The 20,664-nt window shown below is 38.7% G+C and overlaps 1 protein-coding gene across 1 annotated transcript in view; it reads left to right on the forward strand.

The window, feature by feature from the left end:
* The window catches only part of PRR5L (proline rich 5 like), a 47,962-nt gene that overhangs the window by 26,804 nt on the left and 494 nt on the right, over positions 1 to 20,664 (forward strand). The window contains exons 6-8 of the mRNA XM_063289626.1: positions 5,006 to 5,097; positions 9,166 to 9,306; positions 10,511 to 10,637. Of these exons, the coding sequence (XP_063145696.1) occupies positions 5,006 to 5,097; positions 9,166 to 9,306; positions 10,511 to 10,637 (360 nt within the window). The remainder of the gene's footprint in view (positions 1 to 5,005; positions 5,098 to 9,165; positions 9,307 to 10,510; positions 10,638 to 20,664) is intronic.

Raw genomic sequence — 20,664 nt, forward strand, 5'->3', positions numbered from 1 at the left:
CTGGGTTCCCAGTAAGCTTTGTGAATCATCGTCTGAAGTTGCTAAGATGAATTTGTGGAAAAACCAACAGGTCTGAGTCACATGGCTAAATATCCCCAGGTCCTATTATATATAAACAACACAGTGAAGTCCTAATAATAGCATTGAGTAGAGGTGATTTAGAGCAGAGAGAGAGCCACCTTTCTAATTGAAAAGCATACTATAAACAGCTATTTATCAATACCATTTGTGAAAAAAGGAAATCGCTTGCCATGTGATATGTACATCATAGTAAGTTATCAGATGCCAAAATTTATCTGTACACATGTACCATTGATGACAAGGTGGTGGTGGAGGATGTCTAGCAAATGGCTGTACTCAACCTCATAATCAAATCGATATTGTTATGGAAGGCTATTAAACATTGTTCATATTTCTGCAGGGAAAGCATGCCTTACATTTGAGCATTATAGACTGAAATCAGTTATGTTGTGCCTATAATTTTCAGTCTTCAGAAATCTTTTAATATGTTCCACATGGTTTTTCCAATTGGCACTAATGGGTACAAGTCAGACATTTTGGATACATTTTGGTGCTCTCTGATTCTCAGCTGTTTGGTTACAGTGAAAAGTTTGGAAACTATGGGCAGCATTTGAAAGTTAATCCCTGAAAAGATTGGAGCAGGGTCCTGGTATTCATGAAATACAGCCTTATCTCAGATTGACATACAATACATGGGAGAATGTTACTAGGCCATAACAGATTTCACTTGCCAGTCTGCCTGGAAGTTATGCTACTCACTGATACTTCAAAAGGAGACAGGAATCTAGGGAGAAATAAATCTATCTAGACTTATTAATACAGGACCAGATAAACTTCAGTTATTGGGCCCGTTTCTTCATCATGCATAGCATTCTGGTTTATTGTTTTCTGTTACTTGGATTCAGAAGCAAAGAAATAAGAGTTCTGAAGATGGTTGTAAAAACTGCATGTAGCATTTCTTTTAGAACTTTTTCTTTTAAAAAAAAACAGACATACTCTTAGCTAGACATTAACAGGCAGATGTGATGTAACAGCTCTAGAACCTGTCAAACATACTGTTAAATTCCAACTCTCAAACTAATTTCTAATTAAACTCAGATAATTAGGGTTTCTCTGAGAGAGAGTTTTACAACCTTAGTTTAATTTTAAAAATTAAGTAAATAAAATTACGTTACAATTCAGTGGGGCATAGGCCGATAAGACTGTAATTCCAGGAGTCCTTGTTTGGAAACTAGTCTAAGAGCAATGAATAAAATCTGCCTATAAAGTTGCAACACGAGGTTTTCCAGTGACCAGTCTGAAGCCATCAGTGCAGTTCGCACAATTCTTTGGAGAGAGTGCTCATCTGGGTCTTAGGCCATGACAAGAATACAGCAGCCAGAAACTTGTGCTTCTAGGTTGAAAATAAAAGCTGAGTTTGGCAATTCTTCAGTGGCAAGTTTCTGAATCACTCAACTTTATGCAGAAAATTCAGATGGTGCCATTTGTGGCTGCTGAAACTTATTTTGGGAGAAAATGAGTGATTCTTCAGTTCCATGATTACTGAAAAAAGGTGATATAGATGCTCTTTAGTTTCTTTGGCATGGGGCCTGAAAAATAGTTGTAAATACGGAGACTAAAGGAGGTATATCTGTAGTGATGGTGAGAGTTAAGGAGATGGTGGGTATTTAACTTTTCCTGTTCTGTGTGACAGGGCTTTCCTTGTTTTGTTCCAGGAAATACTCCATGCTGCTGGTAAAATAATTTTGTGGAAAGATGGATTCCTATAGGGAGTTCCCAAACACGTACCTCTGCACTTCCACACTGCATCATGCTTAAAAATAGTTCTTTCTTGTTTTACTAGGATGAAACTGCAAATCCTGCTAAAAACCACTTCAGCACGCAGTGTGCATTACAGGTAGTCCTCAGGTTATGACAGCAATTGGGATGGAATTTCTGTTGTAAACAAAGCAGTTGTAAAGCACGATGTCACATGACCACATCACTTAGCGATGGCAATCCTGCAGTCCCAGTTGCCATTGCAACTCCAGGACTGTGCGTGTCGTTAAGTGGGAAGAGGCATGCGTCCCAGGCAACCAGGCTGGCAGGTGAGGGCTGTGGGCTGTGGGTATCGTGGGCAGGCACTCTGGAGCGTGGGTAGGTGTGCTGGTGCTGCAGGCAGGTGGGGGATGCCATGGGCAAGTGCTCAAGTGTGGTTGGGTGCTGGGGGGGGGGGGTGCCATGGGCAGACACTACGGAGTGCAGGCTCATGCAGTGGGGGGGGCAGATGCAGGCAGGTGCTATGGAGTGCGGGGGTATGTGTGAAAAAGCAGCAGGAGCAACTTCCAACTTTCTGCCAACATCCCACTGAGTTTGTTTGTGGAAAGCCAGCAGGGAATGTTGGAAATCGCAATCATGTGACCACGGCTCGCTGCGAGGAACTCTGAGGACGAGTTGTAACTTTGAACAGTCGCTGAACGAGAGGTCATAACCTGAGGACTACCTGTACTATGAATTCAGAAATGAGTGTAAAGGCACAATTAACATGGTAGGATCTGGGTCATTGGAAGAGAATCTCCCCCTCCTCCCAAAGAGTTTTGAGTGATCCCTGACTTCATAACCAACTCTGAGAGGTAGAGTGAGCAGACAGAAAAGTATTCTTAACTGTATGCATGGAGATAAAATGGTAACAAGGTTTAAAGTTGAGTTATAACTGTTTATCTGGATGGAATTACAGTGTTCCATAGTATGCATGCACTGCTGACCACAGATTTTCTCCTCACTTAAGAGTTGCTGAAAAAGGCTAGAGGAAAACCTATTTAATGGGTTTTGAAATATTAATGCAGGTATTTTCCTTCCTCGGTAGAGGAAAAGTTTTGATAAGTAACCTTATGGGTAGGTCCAGTGCAATGTTTTTTGATGCCACTATGTAGAATTATGTCAATAAACATATAAAGGGATGCATTCTATTTGATTGTTTTTTTTTCCAATCTGCATACTTAATTTAGGATTAAACTCCTGCTTTGTAAAAACCTGAGCATTCATTCAGCAGCTCATATTAGGACAACTGTACAGTTGGCACGTCTGTCCTTGATCATTCTCCATTGGGAATTGAAGAAAGGTTCTATTCACATTCAGTCACACATAAATAAAAGCCACAGTTTGTGGAGAGCCATGGTAATGCAGGATTCCTAACCATATTGGGATTTATAGTTGTGTTCAAGAAACAGGGAGTAGAAGGTCCCTTGAGAACTTGCCCTCAAGTTTAGGTTGTAGGTGAGGACTAGGGGAATAGGTCTTGTGTTCATAAACCTCATCTCATTTTTAGTCTGCAGATGATCTTATTGTAATAGGATTATATGAAATCTAGAGTTGATTCATACAATGTGATGTTGGACAAAGTGTTTCCTGTCTTACCAGCTCCTCCTATGAAATGGGACTTCTGGTTTTCCATGACCACTGTCCTTGTTATATCCTTCACACAAGCACGTGCCTCATTAATGGACATATTTGTGCAACTGGAGAATAGAATATTAAAACTCCTTGTGCTGAAACCTTTTGGCATTCTGTGGATAGTGAGATATTCTTTAAATAGAGAGGAGTGAGGATAGCCTACGGATTTTTTTCCTTGCAATGAACAATTAAAAAATATATATTCTGAAAGTTTAAGCCTGCTAAATTATTACTGTTATTTCTGCCTCTCTCTGGGAGAATGCCCACATTTTTAGTTAAAGGTTAATGAACTCTATAAACAGTAGGGGCTTTCTGCTAAGCATTTTTTTTTTCTTTTTAGATAAATCATGTTTTATAGTTTTCATATGACCTTAGCCTGAGGCAATATGGAATACTGATTATTCTGCAAAAGAAGTCAACACTTTATTTTATCTTGGACGGAAGACAGAAAGTTAGGCACAGTTGCTATTGTTATAATTTATGTATCTGCAGCATTTTTATACTATCGGTTTCATCTAAATTTTTATCAGGGTATACAAGTGCATAAAAACCCTAGAAATATAATACCATAAAATATACCGTACCCTCAAAGAAACCTGGTCTCTTGTAAACAGTTCCCAAGGTTTCACAATAATTAAATGCTCTGTGGAAGTGCTTAGCCATTACAATCCTCTGGAAAACTGTCAGGGATGGTCCCATTCAGAACTCCAGAGGTCACATCTTTCATAATATAGAGACATATCCCACAAACCATCATGCCCTTGCTCTTACTCCTCTGATCTCACATGGGGAAGAGATACTGTCAGCATCCCCATTTGGGACAAACAAACCAGATGGGTCAGTGCTACCTGAAGTAGTTCTGTAGACACCCAGACCCCAAGTTATAAAGGGCCCTATGACGGGCCTTATAGATTAAAACTAGCATTTTGAATTGTACTCAGAAATCTATTGGAAACCAGCGTAGGGCCAGCAGAACCAATGTGAGGTGGCCCTGGTGATTGTTACTCACCATAGGTGGCAGCTAAATACTGCACCAACTGCAGCTTCCAGGAAGTCCTTAAAGGCAGACCCATACAAAGGACATTGCAGTAGTCACTGTAGTTGCAACTGAGTCTGCCTTTGTGCAAAATTAGGCAGTATTTGGATAAAGGAGAAACCCTCTTCAAACTGAGTTCAGCTGCTAGTGACTGCATGAGCATTTCCATGTGGGTTTCTTGGCCACCACATGGAAGTGGTTTGTCCTTGCTTACCTCCTGGATTTTTCTGTTTCTACTTCCCAGTCTAATCTACAAACCTGGTATTCCTGGAGGTCTTTCATCCAGGTACTAACCAGGTCCAATCCTAGTTAGCTTTTCAAGATCACCCAAGGTTGGCTAGGTTTTGCCACTTATCTGGGCCTCTGTTGCTCAGCTAGAAGGCACCTAGCCAACCTCCAGTGATCTCTCAAAACTAAGCAATGTGTGGACCTAGTTTGTACTTAGAAATGAGGGATGAGTATCTAATAACAACATGTGTCTTGAAAGTTCTCCAACGTTTCTTGTATTTGTTTTAGGAGAAGATCGGATCCACGTATTATCTGAAACCTGGGATCACTTCTTCACAGAGACTCTTCCCACGCTACAGGCTATATTTTACCCTGTTCAGGTAAGTCTAGTTAAAATATAAGCTCAACAGGACAGAGAAAATGTTTAAAGCTTACTGACAGTTGCTTCTCTGTAGCTGCAGGGAGATGTGAGACTTAAGCTGTAAAGGAAAACAGTTTTAAACTTTAAGAATCACAAATTTCACCAGAACTGCAGCTGAACTTGTTTGTCCTGCTGTCAGTGAGTTATAAAACTCTGACTAATTTAAACCATAAGCCCTGTTTCTCAGTAATTGTAACTCTATTCATGTGCTTTAAAGGATAAGTTATTCTGGATCAATATTTTGTGTTATTTTCAATTGACAGGTCAATATCCATTGTTAACAATACATTTTATTTTTAACCACCCAGAAGACATTGTAATTGGACAATATACTAATGATAAAAACCATTGTCTTCAACCTGGCACCTTCCAGGTATATTGGAATAACAAAATTCCCAGCCAACCTGGCCTGAAGGTTCCTTGAGGACAAGACTGTCTGTACTTTCTTCACCTTCTTCCCTCTCAGTTCTTTGATCATCTTTATTATAGCCTCTTTTTCTTCCTGCTGTACCTGAGGGGAAGAACAGGAAAGAAGTCTAGGTTCAGTGGTTGACCCTTGAATTTCAAATGATGATTTGTAAAGAGGCAGCTTAATTTCTATGACAAATACTTGGTAAGGATCTATGAGGCATATAGAGGCAGCATATTTGTAAGCTAAAATTTCCCCCTTTCTGACTTTAGAACTGTCCCTCTAGAACAGCGTTTCTCAATCTTAGCAACTTTAACTTGTGTGGACTTCAATTCCCAGAATTCCCCAGCCAGCAAGGTTGAGAAACACTGCTCTAGAAGCAGAGAAATCATAAAATGTATTTGTGTTGGCCTCTGACTAAATTGGCTCAACCCACTGTCCAACAGTCCCAAGGATTTGTTTCCCATAGTTAACAATCCTCAGTGGTGCACCACCTTTTACACAAACCATTTTCACATTTGAGGTAAGTGGAATACTAATAACTTCTCTGTGTTCATTATCCCAGTAATTATGTTTGGCACTCTGAGATACAAAAGATAATATTTTTTCCCAAGGAGCTGAATGGGCTCAATAACAAGAAAATAATATTATCTAGGCAAGAAAAGTTCCTGATGGGACAAATTTCTTGCAGAATGAAATTCTTAGGGAAGTTACTTACTTTCTCTGTGCTTTTCCAGAGCTGCCTTTAACAATCTAGCATTAGATGGTGTTTTTTCCTCTCTAGACTAAAAATGTCAACAGGTAAATATCGCTACCTTATGCAAACCTTCTTTCAAAGTGGTGTTTTCCATATTGGTAGAAAGAATGTAAATATTTGCTTCTTGCTGCAGGAATCTTGATTTCCCATGTTGTTGTTTTCTTTTTCTTTTTCCTGTTATCCCCTCCCCCTACTCCTCTTTCTCAAACTTGCAGCAGATGATAAAAGGTATGTGTGGCTTTATGGGCAGGTGAACTGTGCACATTTGAAAAATCTTTAAGTCCTGGGCTCCCAACAATATGCCCATGGGTGCCAGTGTGCCTTGCAATTCCTCTTTTTCCTACCAGGCTGCCTGCCCCATCTGATTTTACCTTTTACTTTTTTTTAAAAAAAAATGGGATGCTGCAAAGTAAAGCATGATCTCTAAATGTAAGTGGCAGAGACTGTACTAGAAGGTTAAAAGAGGTGGTTGGGAGAAATGAACTGAAAACCAGCTCAGCTTCTGGCAAATGCTGTCAACTTTCTAAATATGCCTACAGACCCAGAAAGTTTGGGGCCTTAAATCAATACATCTGTCTATCACATTTGTAGGCCACCCATTCAGACTCTGGGACATATTGAAACATAAAAGTCCAATTCTGCATCTTCTTTAGCCCATGTCTCAGGGCAATATGTTTGAATTAAGGAGGCACACCAAACCCACTCAGAAGCATCTTTATGGCTTTGGATTTGAAGTGCTTCACAGCTATACTACATGGATTAGAAGAGAGTTATCCTTTGAATTCATATGACCTTAAATTTTGTGCTCTGTTTACATTATGAATTTAAACATGTGTATAGTAGGAAAATGTTCATTCAAAACTTAATGGATGTGATCTGAAATTACATTTTTTTTTCAGTTACATAATATTGCTGTTGCTTTGTTGATTGAAATGCTCTCCTGGATTCTTTTTTGTGTGTAGTACTGCTCAGACAAGGACCTTCCATCTTAAATAAATAAAAATAAATGATCATATTGAAGAATACCAGGTCTTAAGACAGAGCTTAGTATCATCCTACTTGACACCTTCCTCCAGTTCGATAGATAAATCATTGAGGTCTTTCTGAGTTTGCAGCCAGCTGTGACTCCACTTGATGTAGCTTAGCTGACTGTATAACCAAAATATTATGGAAAAATGGAAATACTGTATGTTTCTTAAAGTACATATAAATTGATGGAAGCTTCATATTACAAGAGATCTTTTCATGCAGTACACTCCCCTTCACACTCTTCCTTCATAAAGGAACAATAGTATAAACAGCATAAGAGAAATTCTAACAGTTCTAAATGCTGTTCTAAAATTCTCATGTACCTTGGGTACAGCAGCCCAAAAGATTCTGTACTTAATGTTACAATGATATGAAATTGAATGGTTACAAATAACACATGTGTGCTACATTCTAGTAATTCCCGAATAGTTATCAGAGGATCATAGAGAGAAGAGCAGTTTGAGAAATATAAATATGATTGAAAATGAAAGGGGCATTAACAGAAAAAAAATATGCTTTTGTTGTTCATCTACAGTAGATTGTACAACTAAAGGGTGCCAGTGAAATTAAATTTAAATTTTAACAATGAACCAGTATCTACAGGTTAAATGAACAATTATATATAAATGACCTTGGTCCAAATGTGGAGGCAAAGCCAATTAATTGTACCAGAACATTTTTCCCAAAATAAATCAGAAAAGGTTTAATATCCTTAAAAGTGAATAGCTAGGCAAACAAAATTTGGCATCATTTTGCCATGAATTGATAGTTTCCCACTCCGCCAGCTTTCTCTTGCAAATGAATAGATATTTATGCATTCTTAATGTCTCTGGATTGGTGGCACTTATTTGCTGAGATGTTCTTTCTTGATAATTTTTTAAAATTTGCACAATAGGTCGGTTGTAATACAGGAAGAATTAGGCCAAGTTGAGAATCTCACGTTTCTGTTTCTGAAAAAATTCCATTCCCTTCTTTTTGCAAGTTTGTCCTGCTCCATTTATTTGCCCATAACCACACCCTCTGAGGCTTAATGAGAGCAGTCCTTTTTTAAAACAGGAAGATGCTAGCTTCAGAGCCTTTGGCTTGTGTTCTTACTTGGCATTTTGATGAACTTGTTAGTTGTATCATTAACCCTATTATGAATTGATGATTAACATACATTTATTTCCTCCAGCTAGAGTTCTGCTTCATTAGTTGTGGATAGCAATACAATTCCCATGGAGAGTATGCGGCATAGTTGATTTTAGCTGTTAAAATAGGAGTTGAAAACAGCGCTGAAACAAAGGTGGCAGGGAATTGCATTCACATAGGCTTGGCATTAGCTTGTTTAAGGTGGTAGCAGCTAACAGAAGCATATTTTTTTTAAAAAACTGATGCAGTTCAATTTTATTCAAATGCCATATATTTTATCTCTTACAGTGCTCTTCTCTTTGCTGGTCCAATTTCAGATATTTAAGTTAATAAATTAAGCCTTGTGCTTTGGCAAGTCCAGGATACACAATGAAGTTTCTATGGGACCCCTTGGAAAGGGTGCTGCCTCTAATATGCTTTGCCTGTCCTGATACAAAGTGGTCCCACTTCCCCATTCTTAACATCAGTTTTTACAGTGCCTTTCTGTCCACATACTGTTCATCAAGGGGCCTAACCACTGCATTTATTTTAATTTACAACCATTTCTTTGTTAGCTTATGTTCATGTTACCATCTTGTTCTCCAGTTCTTTTCTGATAACATGTGGCATTAACAGTCCTAAAACATTGGTGTCAGTCTGCAAATAGGGTTGAAACAAATTCCAGTGTCAATGGATGCCATATTTTCTCTGTATGTGCATAGGGCCAAGACTTAACCATTCGTCAGATTTCCTTGCTTGGCTTCCGAGACTTGGTCTTATTAAGAGTAAAGTTGGATGAGATTCTTCCTCAGGTCCAAAGTAACCTTCCACCCTCCATTATCCAGATGCTGCTGATTTTACAGGTGGGGAATGGTCTGTTTCCACCTCTCATTTATGCTGTTTGAAGGTTTAATGAATGGAAGCGGGCAAGACATTTCAGGGCTGAAACATTCTGTCTCAAAACATCCTGTTCTAACCTCGCACCAGAAGAGTATTGGTGTTGGAACAGCCTGTCTTAACATTTCCATGAGAGAGCCAACCTTGAGGTGTATTATTCTGACATCCAAATGTATTGCACACTTCTATTAATGAACATTAGACAATTAGTGAAGAAAGCATAAGGATGAAATTATTGGTTTCCAAACTGTTTATGAAGCAAAGAATACTAAAGAAACATTGCCTTTGGCCTGGACCAACAAATACTGGTTCCCCATATCACTGGGATTCTGGCTTACAGGGAGGCATTGATGATATGCCTGCCTGCACAAATGCCTCTATGCTCATGCTGTATGCATGGATGTTATGGGGTGGGTCAACATGGTGCAGCCTTAATCATGTGCTGGGCAAGGTATTTTCAGTTAGGAGGGCTGGGATTCTGACATCAAGCTTTCATTGATAAAGTTGAGTCCGATGGAGCACCCTAATCGCTGATAATATTTTAAGCCAACCTAAAATCTGCATTTATAAATAATTAAAATAAGTTTAATTAAGGTTGCAATATAATGATTTCTATGACTGTTTCAAGGATAATAGATTTTTTTTTAATTACCCTCTCTGAGGTCAACGAGCTCTGGCCTTCTGCTCATTTCCCCCTAACTACAACTCTCTGACTTAAAGAGAGAAAGGGGAAACATCAGGAGTGTGGTCATGAGGTGCTGGGGTACTTTGGACTCAGAGAATTAAAAAAAATATATCACTTCCCAGTTGTGTCCAAATCCTGGGGAGAGAGTTAATTTGCTTTATTCTTTGACTTGCTGGAATGGCCTGCTTTTGCTATCCTGCTGAGGGCATTCAGTAGAATCCTGTAGAACAGTGTTTCTCAACCTCAGCAACTTGAAGATATGTAGACCTCAACTCACAGAATTCCCCAGCCAGCATCCTGGTTGAGGTTGAGAAACACTGCTGTAGAGAATGATATAAATATTGTTATAACTCCCACATAATAGGTAGCCTAATATGTTACTGAGTTTCTTTTCTTTGGTCAATTAAAAAAAGATGAACAAATGAAATGTGTTGATTTGCATACCCCAGGTATTTGGTAATAGGTGTTTTTTGTTTGTGTTTCAGGGAGTCCATGAACCTACAGGTCCCAGTAAGGCCTTCATGCAATTAGAGGAACTTGTGAAACTGGTAGTTTCCCCATACCTTGGTTTGTGTGAAGAACATTGCTTTCCTGGCAGTACCTGTGCCCTGGGTAAGATGTATCATGCTGAAAAGTGTTGCAAATCCTGACATTTGGGCCCAGGGTAACTAGAGAATCAGTGGCAGACCTTTTTGTGTTTCAGAGAATTAAAGTTGCATAAAAACCACAGTCAATATCCAAAGTATTTGCTCACATCTCAGTAGTGCCTCATTTGATTCTGTTATAGAAACCCTGCAAAACACGTTCGGCCAGGGGCAGTACCATATGGTAAGAAAAAGTGTGTGTGTGTATATATATATACACACATACATACACGAGATATCTACCGTTTACAATTGACTATAAACTGTCCATAGTCAAGGATGTGTAATCAATACTCAGCATCAGATGAGAGGCAGAGATTGAGAGTGAAAGCTTAAATTGTCCCTGTGCAGATACTAATCAATACAAACTTGCATTTAATTTGTGTACATGCAAGAAAAAAACCCTTCATTTCTTTTTCTTCTGTCTTACTGAATGATAATGAGACAGTCATTTTGCAAATGTTTAACAGCTAGTTAAAATCTGATTTACAAAAATAAAGTCTTCTGAGCGCTCAGCTTTTGAGGTGCGTTGTTTTCCTTTGGCTTTTTAATGAACTTACCTAATTATTAAGTGTCTGTCTTGTTTCGTATGCCTACCCCTTGTTCCCACAGGTGTGTTGCCTTATCACTGGAATAGCTAATCTGATTGTTAGATAGAAAAAAAAACAATTCTCTTGTGGTTATATTAAATCATGATCACTGTGAACTGTTCCTCCCAGTGTTTAGTGCTACGTTGTGGCAAGGAAATGACTGTAAATTCAATAGAGTCAGATTAATGCAGTAGTTCAGTAAGGTTTTGGGCACAGATTGGTTCCTGTCTTGCTGTCTCAGATCATTTCACTGGAAATAGCTAAAACTGGGATCTAGTCACAAAGTATGTGGTTTTCTCAGACTGATTTTCATAGGGGAGCATAAGTTTGTCTACAGATTTATATTTAATATGATTTGATATGTAGTTAGTTCAGTGGAAAGAATGTAGGTTGCTCCAACCCTATCCAACGTTAACCATTTTCTCCCTGATCATTTTCTGTTTCCTTGCCTATCTCTTAAGCCTGATTTGAAAGCAAAGTTGCCTATATTATGCAGGGTTATAGGTCTCCACTTGTGGATTCTTAGCTCCCACTGTTTGGGTGCTGATCTTGTATGCATATATCTGGTGTCTTTAGCCAAGCAGAGTTCTGGGCTTTCTGTTTAGTTCTTGGCCATAAAACCATACCAGATTAGTTTGCAAAATTCAGCAGCTGTAAATTCATGACTTCAATAAATGAGATGTTCCTGTCACAGTACAAATATAATCAGTGCATAGCTAGCTGTTTACAGCTAATAAAGTCATGGCCCTTCTCCTTCAGAAGAAAAATAATACAAAGTGTACAGGGACTTGAGTGATACCGAAATTGTTTATTTGTGGTGGCCATGTGACCCTTGTGAAACCACTCTGCTATCTTCCTGTCTACCAATAAAACCAGGGTTTATTGTCATAAAACACATTTTTATATGCTCCATGACCTTTAAAGAATTGTAGATTCAGAATTCATTTGGTCCTCCATTTAGAGAACATGGGGGCCCTGCCACCATTTTATTTTATTTTATTTATTTATCATATTTTTATCACCGCCCACCTCCCTCATACGGGGGACTCTGGGTGGTTCACAATAAAACAGTTTAAAATTCAATAAAAGCATAAATAATAACATCCATAAATATCATGCTATTTTGATATTACCATGCTTTGTAAGTGTACATTCAGAGCATCCTTGGTGCCATGGCAGCTGTAGGCCTGCATTTGGAGTCTGATAGTTGTATAGAAATATTGACGTTATTCCTTTTGGGATGGAGCAGGAGTAGGCAACTTTTTGAAGCTCATTTCAAATTGTGAATGTGTGGTGGGCACATTTACCAAATGGCTGATATGGAAGGCTGCTTGTTCTCAAAACATCTGCTGTGGTGAACATGGCAAGTCACAAGTCACCCCTTTATCGTAAGATGACCTAGTGCCCTAGCATACTTTCATCCCAGTGGGAACTTCATGAGACCCAAGGGTATTCCTGCAAATCAATAGGATAATAGAGGCTGATGCTTTTTTTTTTTCCTAACCTGCAATTTTTCCTTGGCTTCCTGTGGGGAATATAAGAATTACATAACCATTGATTACTAACTGTTTTGATAATTACCGTCTCATACACTATCTAGTCTGATACTTTAGTTTCTGTAAGTTCTTCCATCTTGTTCTATTTCAAGATGAAGGATGAAGGGAAACACAGAACATACCATTTTTGGATTGATCTGAATTCTAGAGCAACTAAAAACACTTCCCTGAACTCAATTAGTAGCTGATTACCTTTGTTTACAGGGATAAATAAAGGATGAGAAAAATAACTAAAAGGATTTGGTGTTTTAGAGGGAAGCTGTGATTTTGAAGATTTGGATGATGTTGCAGCCAGGATTGACATTTATTGACCTTGAAAAAAAATGAAGCACCATATGGTATTTTGTAAGCAATAGATACTAGTTAAAAAAAATCCAAGTACTTGATGGATGCATATTTTAAGCAAGTGACCAAAGGTTAGCTAAGCAGAATCTCTTGCATTTTTCTGGCTCTCTAGCTAGCAATTAAATATGTGGGTGGGAAGGAGAAGACGTGAAGATTGGTCTCTTGAATGATGCTGTGATACATGGAATAGCGGTGAAATGTAAGACTGCTGTTGAGTTAAAAGTGAAATTAGAACTAGAGAAAGTTCTCATTTCAGTGGCTTTTTGGGCCTAATTAGACACTTAAATGGAGCACAATATGTTTTACAGCTCCCAGACAGTATTTCCTAAAAGAAATATGTTATACAAAGTTCATCATCTTCATATAAACTTTAGTCACTGAACCAGAATGGATGTGCAGAAATGCTGAATGTTATATCATGAAACATGTTTTTCTAATCCTAGATGCTACTGGAATAGACTAATGACTGAGACATCTTTAGACCCTTAAAGCTAATGCAGAACGTCTGTGTTCAGCATAATTGCTTACAGTTGGGCAATATCTCCACCTATTGGATACTGAAGAAAAATATCCAGTACTTTTCAGTTTTCAATAGCTCAGTGCATTTTGGATGAAAGTGTCAGAGGCTTATGATGATGGATAGTGTGACATACACTGTTCTCACAAGGCTAGACCATAAACATTCTATGGATCATATTTACTTGAGTCTCAATATGAGGAAAGATGGGCCTGACAACCAAGGTGTGTTCATTGTTTCCAACAATTGATGTCTAGGAAGCAATGGTTAAAATAGAATAGGGAGCAGCTAAATGGTTCAAAATTGGGAAAAGAGTGCATCATACTTGTCTACTGTCATAGTATTTATTTAATTTATATGTAGAACATGTCATAAAAATGCTGCACTAGAAGAAATAGATAATAGAGAGGTATTATATAGATATTATCAGTATCTATATAATATCAATAGAGAGCCAGTTTGGTCTAGTGGTTAAGGCAACGGGCTAGAAACCAGGAGACTGAGAGTTCTAGTCCCGCCTGAGGCATGAAAGCCGGCTGGGTGACCTTGGGCCAGTCGCTCCCTTTCAGCCCAACTCACTTCACAGGGTTGTTGTTGTGGGGAAAATAGGAGGAGGAAGGAGTATTAGTATGTTTGCCACCTTGAGTTATTTATAAAAATAATAAAGGTGGGATAGAAAATAAAATAAAAATATTTTTTTAAAAAATAACTAGAATTAAAATTGCTGGGAGAAGCAATAACAACTTCCAGTGGACTGATGATACCAAACTGCCACTGGAAAACTTAAACAGTGGAGCTAAAGCATAAAGAAAAGGCAAGAGTCACTGGAGAAGACTCTGAAGCTGGAAAAAAGTTGACAGAAGATAGGGTGGCTAGGTGATAACACAAGCATGAACTTACAGGAAATCAAAGAAGCAGCTACGGATCAACAGTCCTGATGAAAGGATGTCCATCAAGTCACAAAACATCAGAAGCAACTGAATGACCAGACAACAACCACTAAAGGTCATATGGAAGGAATCTGTGGCATGGCACTCAGTTTGGGTTGTATGCCTCTGCTGTCCATCTCACCTAAGTGCCCAGAGTCACTTAGGTGAGATGGACAGCCATACAAATCAAATACATAAATAATAAATACCTGAACTGTGGAAAGCACACCCATTTTTCTTGGCCATCTTAAGAGAATTTGGCAACATTTTTGGCAGAATAACTTTTTTCTTCTCTTGTAGCAACTCTTCTATGTTTCATTGACTTCCCAATTTTATGATTCCATTAATTTCCCTTTTAGCCACTCAGAATGTTTTGATCTGATGTTTCCTCTGGTCTATGAGCTGAGTTCAGAGTTATTCATGATTCTGCTTTTCAGATGTATTTTTAATTTCTTGCTCTTGTAGTTTTGTACTGCATTTATTTATTTGACCTCTAGACTGCTGAAATCATTCAGTTATATGCATAGACATAGCATATCCATTGTATAATAGCAAATGTAATACAAAAATTAAAACCAGCAACCTAATCAGAGCAATATAATTATTGGTATTCTCTCATCTCATTAAAGAAGTCAGTGCTAATCTCACTTCCAGGGGAAGTCTGTTCCATAATAAGGGGAGCATTACAGAGATGCACCTCCTCCTGGTTTCAGGCCCTCTGGATTCATGATACTGGGGAACTACGGCCATTTCCTCCCCTCCCCCCAGATGTTCTTATGAGGCAGGTTGGTTCTTGCTTGAAGGAGGTGGTCTTGAAGATATCCCAGGGCTAAGTCATCCAAATTGGGCTTTAAGGCTACTTATAATCCTCTTTCCATGACACTGCAAGTTTGTGGCAGTAGCCCTTTCTTTGGTGAGAAGTGATCTATGAAGTGAGTTACCTAGCACCTGGAGGTAGAAGCCAAAACTGCATTCACACACACTTCCTGATCAGATTTCACCTTTCTTTGGCTCTTCCGCATTGAGGCAATTTGTTTCCCTACCTACCATTCCATCTTTTTTTCTAATTCCAGTAATGGCTTGGCTCACTTAAAACTGATGCACTTTTCTTGCTACAGCATAGAGGTAATTTTTCATTGCTTCAAGGCCAGGGAAGACAATATGTACTGTGTATGTGCAGACATCTTCCTTGATGACCACTAGGCTTTTTCCTTAAGATTTATTTTCATTAAAAAAAAAAAAATCTGCAAACAACAGTGATGTGAAATAAAGTATTAGCTTCTGGTATCATACAGTACTTCTTTGCAGAAGTGCTGTAGAGTCCCACTTAGATGATAAAAAACGTCAGGGAAGGAATAGTTCACTTCCTGTTAAGGAGGCTTTTGGGGACAGACCAAGCCAGAAAATATTGCCTACCTGAGCATTGGGTGCTTTCTTTTTTCCAAGTAGTATAACAGTTTTATAGATGCTGGTGTCTAAATGGCCAATTAGGCCTGGTGCGGAATTTAAGAACAGGATAATTTTCTGCTGTAGTAATATAGGAGAATAATCCAGTGAGGTGAGCTTAATTATACTGGCACTAGCTGAGCATGGGATCAAAAGAAAGTGTGGTCTTTCTTCAAAATGTATAATAATAATAGTTGTATAAACACATTTGTATTCATTCGTTCTCTTAGATTGGAATCAGCCCACAGTATTTCTGTTGGAGAGATTAAAAAACAATAATAGGCATTTGTTGCTGATGGCTTATCAGCTGATATGAACTCAGTGCACTTTTCCTTTCTGTTGCCATGTCAGAGGATAGCGGTTTGCAGTGTTTGTCCATTGCGGGAAATATTCTTGGTGGCTAGCTGCAGTAAACAGGGCTGTAGAACAAAGCCTTCAGTGTTTGTTTTCTCCTGACTATTCCTGTTTGGCCACCATTGCCCTTTGGAATGCATTACCTTTTCCAACTGCTTTTTATAGCTACCGCTCCAGATTGGAATGGCTTTTTGGGGACATCAAGCTGACAAGTGAGAAATGATTGCTAAATCTAACTTTTAATAGGGGGGATGATGTGCTGGCTAGAGGAATCTATTTATTAGATCTCATGTTTCGTCTGATTTGAAATGAATATTTGCAGCTACTTAAAGAGGTCTGGGCAGAAAACTTGCAAAGCGTAGGAGCAAGCCTACGTTTCTAAATTAGATTGTTCACGTCCCCCTTTCTCTCTCACTATTTCTGCCATTTTGTGTCTCTTATATGCTTTCTTCATTCTTCTGCAACAAGCAGCATGATTCAGAGCTGCCTACTCAGGGTCCATAAGGTAGACAGTAAACCAGTCTTTCCAACCAGGCAGCCAAGCAGCTGTGTGGTTGGAAATTCTGGTTCATGTTATCTCCAGCTTACCAGTGAGTTGGCGAATGAAGTTCTCCAGTGCAGTGTTTCTCAATGTAGCAACTTTAAGAAGTGTGGGCTTCAACTCCCAGATTCCCCAGCCAGCTGTGGGAGGAATTGAGGTTGAGCAACACTGCTGTAATAAGTACCTAACGTGGGTCAACCTTCTTTTTACATTATTGGCGTTTTTCTGAGGGAAAGGAGTTCTGATCTGGATTCAAGCAGAGTCTCCTTCTGGTTCAGTATTCTTCCCTTCTCCATTTGTTTCTGAAGGTGCTGTGAATAACACATTCAGGGTAGATGGGCATACAGTTAAGCAGGAAATGAATTCCCAGTTTGGAACAGGGAGTTACGTTGTATTAACTGCTGCTTTATAGAATAAAAGAGGCCAATTTAAAGGGCAGAGAGGAAAGCTGAGGTTGAACAAAGACTATGCGGCAACATCCTATGTAGCATTGGGGTCTCAGGTTAGGTACTCCTCTGCTATACCATTGAAATGGGATGGGGGATAGCAAGGGATCAAAACGTCAAGATGGTGGATGCAGTCCTGTGATAGAAGTCCTGTCATGTTGTTTTTCCACACTCCCCCTGCCCCCAAGTCAATAACCATTGGTGTAGGTGGGTGCTCTCCAGATGCACGGTACTGATGGAATGACCTCAGGAAGCACTGCTGAATCTGATTGACTTGCCAAGAATGTTTTGCTTCTACTTTGGCAGTGCAGGCTGTGAGGACTATTCCAGTTAAAACTGCGCACTGCAATTCCTCTTCCACCCTTTGCCCATTATTTCAGCAATAAGTTAGGGCTGAAGGACCATAATAGTTGCAGTGAAAAAACATAAAAATGTAGCATCACTCTTGCAGTGATTCTTAGCACAACCCATGTAGATAGCATGGATTTCCAGCTGGAAGCTCTGGAGGAAGAATTATGGGCATGACAGTGGCAACTGTAAATATATATATATATATATTTACTTAAACACACACACACACATACATACATACACAGAGAGAGAGAGAGAGAGAGACTGACCATGAACACCCTATCCTTTAGCAGGAATGCAATCTATCAACCTCACTGGAGGCAGCCTTTAAAATACCCCAGAGAGATGGATGATGCTTGTATAACTGTTTTGTATAAAGGCACAATAGAGGGACTTTAGGATTTGGTTACAGCTTGAAATCAAGTTTTAGTTAGAATTTCACTTCAGTTTGGACCGGGAACCTTAACTATAAGCAGTAGCAATACACACACACACACACACACTGTGTGTGTGTATAGTATGTGTGTGTGTGTGCGCACGTGTGTGTGTAAGTGTAAATAAATAAATAAAATTCCCCCCAAAGATTATAATGACTAAGAGGTCTCAGATCCTCTTAGTCTTAGCTGCCTGCCTCTGGTATATAAAGGGAAGTTGGAGTTTCCAAAGGACTATGTTCCCTCTCACCTCTGCCCTTTTTCTTGTAAGAGAGGGAGTTTCAGTTGTCCTGGGGGCAGCAACCACTGTTGGAAGACCTTAGACACTAGCTGTGGGAGGAATTGAAGGAAAAAAGAGACCTCTCCCTCATCCTGTGATACTAAAGAAGTAAACAATAGCTGTGTGTTATCCAAGCAGAAATTCATGGACCTATATAGCATCTAAGACTTAAAAGAACCTGCTGTGGGACTATTCCTATCATTCAAGACAGGTGTTGAGTTTGCTGAGCCTTGCAGATTAAAACAAAGAATGTACAGGGTTCAATTTCTAGCATGAATGAAAGTTCACATGGAATTTACAAAGTGCTGCTTCACAGCAGCCACCAGATTGTGGCAGAGTTGGAATGATGGGCTTTCTGACTTGGTAATTCTTGGTTGCCAAAGGCAAGGCCGTGTACTTCTTAGACCCCATCTTTTCTCTGTAAGGGCTTGTTTTGGTGTTTCATTCCTGACTTGTATAGTGAGTTGGAATCAACAAAAGAGAACTTAAACTATGAAAGTTGAACTGCTAATATTTGCTCTCAGTTATAGATTTGGATAATTTTGAGACAAGATTGGTTGATTTGATGTTCTTAACAATCATATCTACTTATAATGCGAGTGAAAGAATAAGCTGTTAGCTTGAAACTGAGCTCAGTTTAGATTTTAATCCAACTGAGTACAGATTTAATTGGTTGGAAGTGAATCCATTACAGATTACATCTATGAAAAACTAAGGAAGATTTGGATAGATAGGTAGGATTGGATGGATGGATGGATGGAAGGTTTAAGATGAAACATCTATCTCTGAAATCTGGGGTGTTGTGCATATTTAGGACCTCTGTCTCTGTGATAACAGCAAACTGGCTATGATTTCTCTCTCACATAAGTGACTTTCTGATGCTTAGTCTTGTGAAAGTTTGTGAAACCATTTCTGAACTATTCCAGTGCTGCAGTAATAAATGTTGCAGCAGCTATTTTGGATCTAGTGTTTCTATGAGCAGAACTATCAGGGGAGACATCTGGAGAAAAAGGCAAGCTGAGTTTTATTGATGTCACACTTCTCTCTGTGGTGTCTCTACTTCCTAAAAAAACAGTTTAGGAGAATGGGGGAAGTTTTCAAAACAGTATGAGGCAGTATGAGGCTGCCAGCATATACAGCATGCCCCCATTCCCATACAACCCTGTAAGGCAGGTTAGGCTGATAGAGAGTGACTGATCCAAATTCACCTAGTGAAATTCAAATGCTAAGGGTGGACTAGAAGCTGGGTCTCCCCAGTGTCAGTCCAGCACCATCACTACTAGACCACACTGGGTGCTTTAGAACATGCGGGAGCATGAATGTAGTCCTTGTCCATGATTCATTAAAGCTACCGCACTTTAGGAAGGTTCCTGCTTCATTTTTTGAATATAATTTTATTATATTCAATATTTAATATGTTATATTTAATATTCATCTTAAAATTACAATAGTAAAAATTAATAAAAAGCAAACTTAGAGAAGAGAATGGAAAGAAAGAATAAAAAGTGCAGGGGGAAAAAAAGGAAGGAAGAAGAAAATATATGTATATAAAGAAGTGACTTCCAGACTTCATCACAACAAATATAAACAAATTTAATAACTCTTCACTCCCTATGAAGTTAAACAGATATCTCTTCATCCCATATCCCATCCCTTATCTATAAGTAAATCTACAAAACATTAACTTTTCAATCCTGGTGTCAGCAAAAAGTCCATAAAGGGTTGCCAAAACATTGCATAAATAAACAAACAAGCAAACTAACTTATTTTAACTGTTCAAATAAACCAACTTTATATTGCTTCCTTTTACTCCTAACAGTCTTAATCTTTAATTCAATCAAATATTGTCATAGGATTTGATTTCTCTTCAATTCTTCTTTATCCCATCGCACAGATTTCTTCAAGGCTTTAAAAGGAAATTAAGCATAATTTATTGTATAACTTGTATTTTATTTATTCCAAATATCCTCATCACTCACATATTGCAACTTGTCAGCAAAACTAAAGATGAAAAAATATTTTATATATATATGTTAAAAAATGATTATGACCTTCCTGTTCACTGAAACATTTCATTGAAAAAGATAGTAAATTGCATTTTAAAATTTTGAATGCAGAATTCATGTAGGGAGATTGTTTGTACAGTTACATATTTTAAAACTATCCCTGTTGAGGGGAGCTAATATGCCTTTCACAGAGGCAAAAT

The sequence above is a fragment of the Candoia aspera genome, chromosome 1 (genome assembly GCF_035149785.1).
Source record: "Candoia aspera isolate rCanAsp1 chromosome 1, rCanAsp1.hap2, whole genome shotgun sequence".
In the NCBI taxonomy this organism is placed as follows: domain Eukaryota; kingdom Metazoa; phylum Chordata; class Lepidosauria; order Squamata; family Boidae; genus Candoia; species Candoia aspera.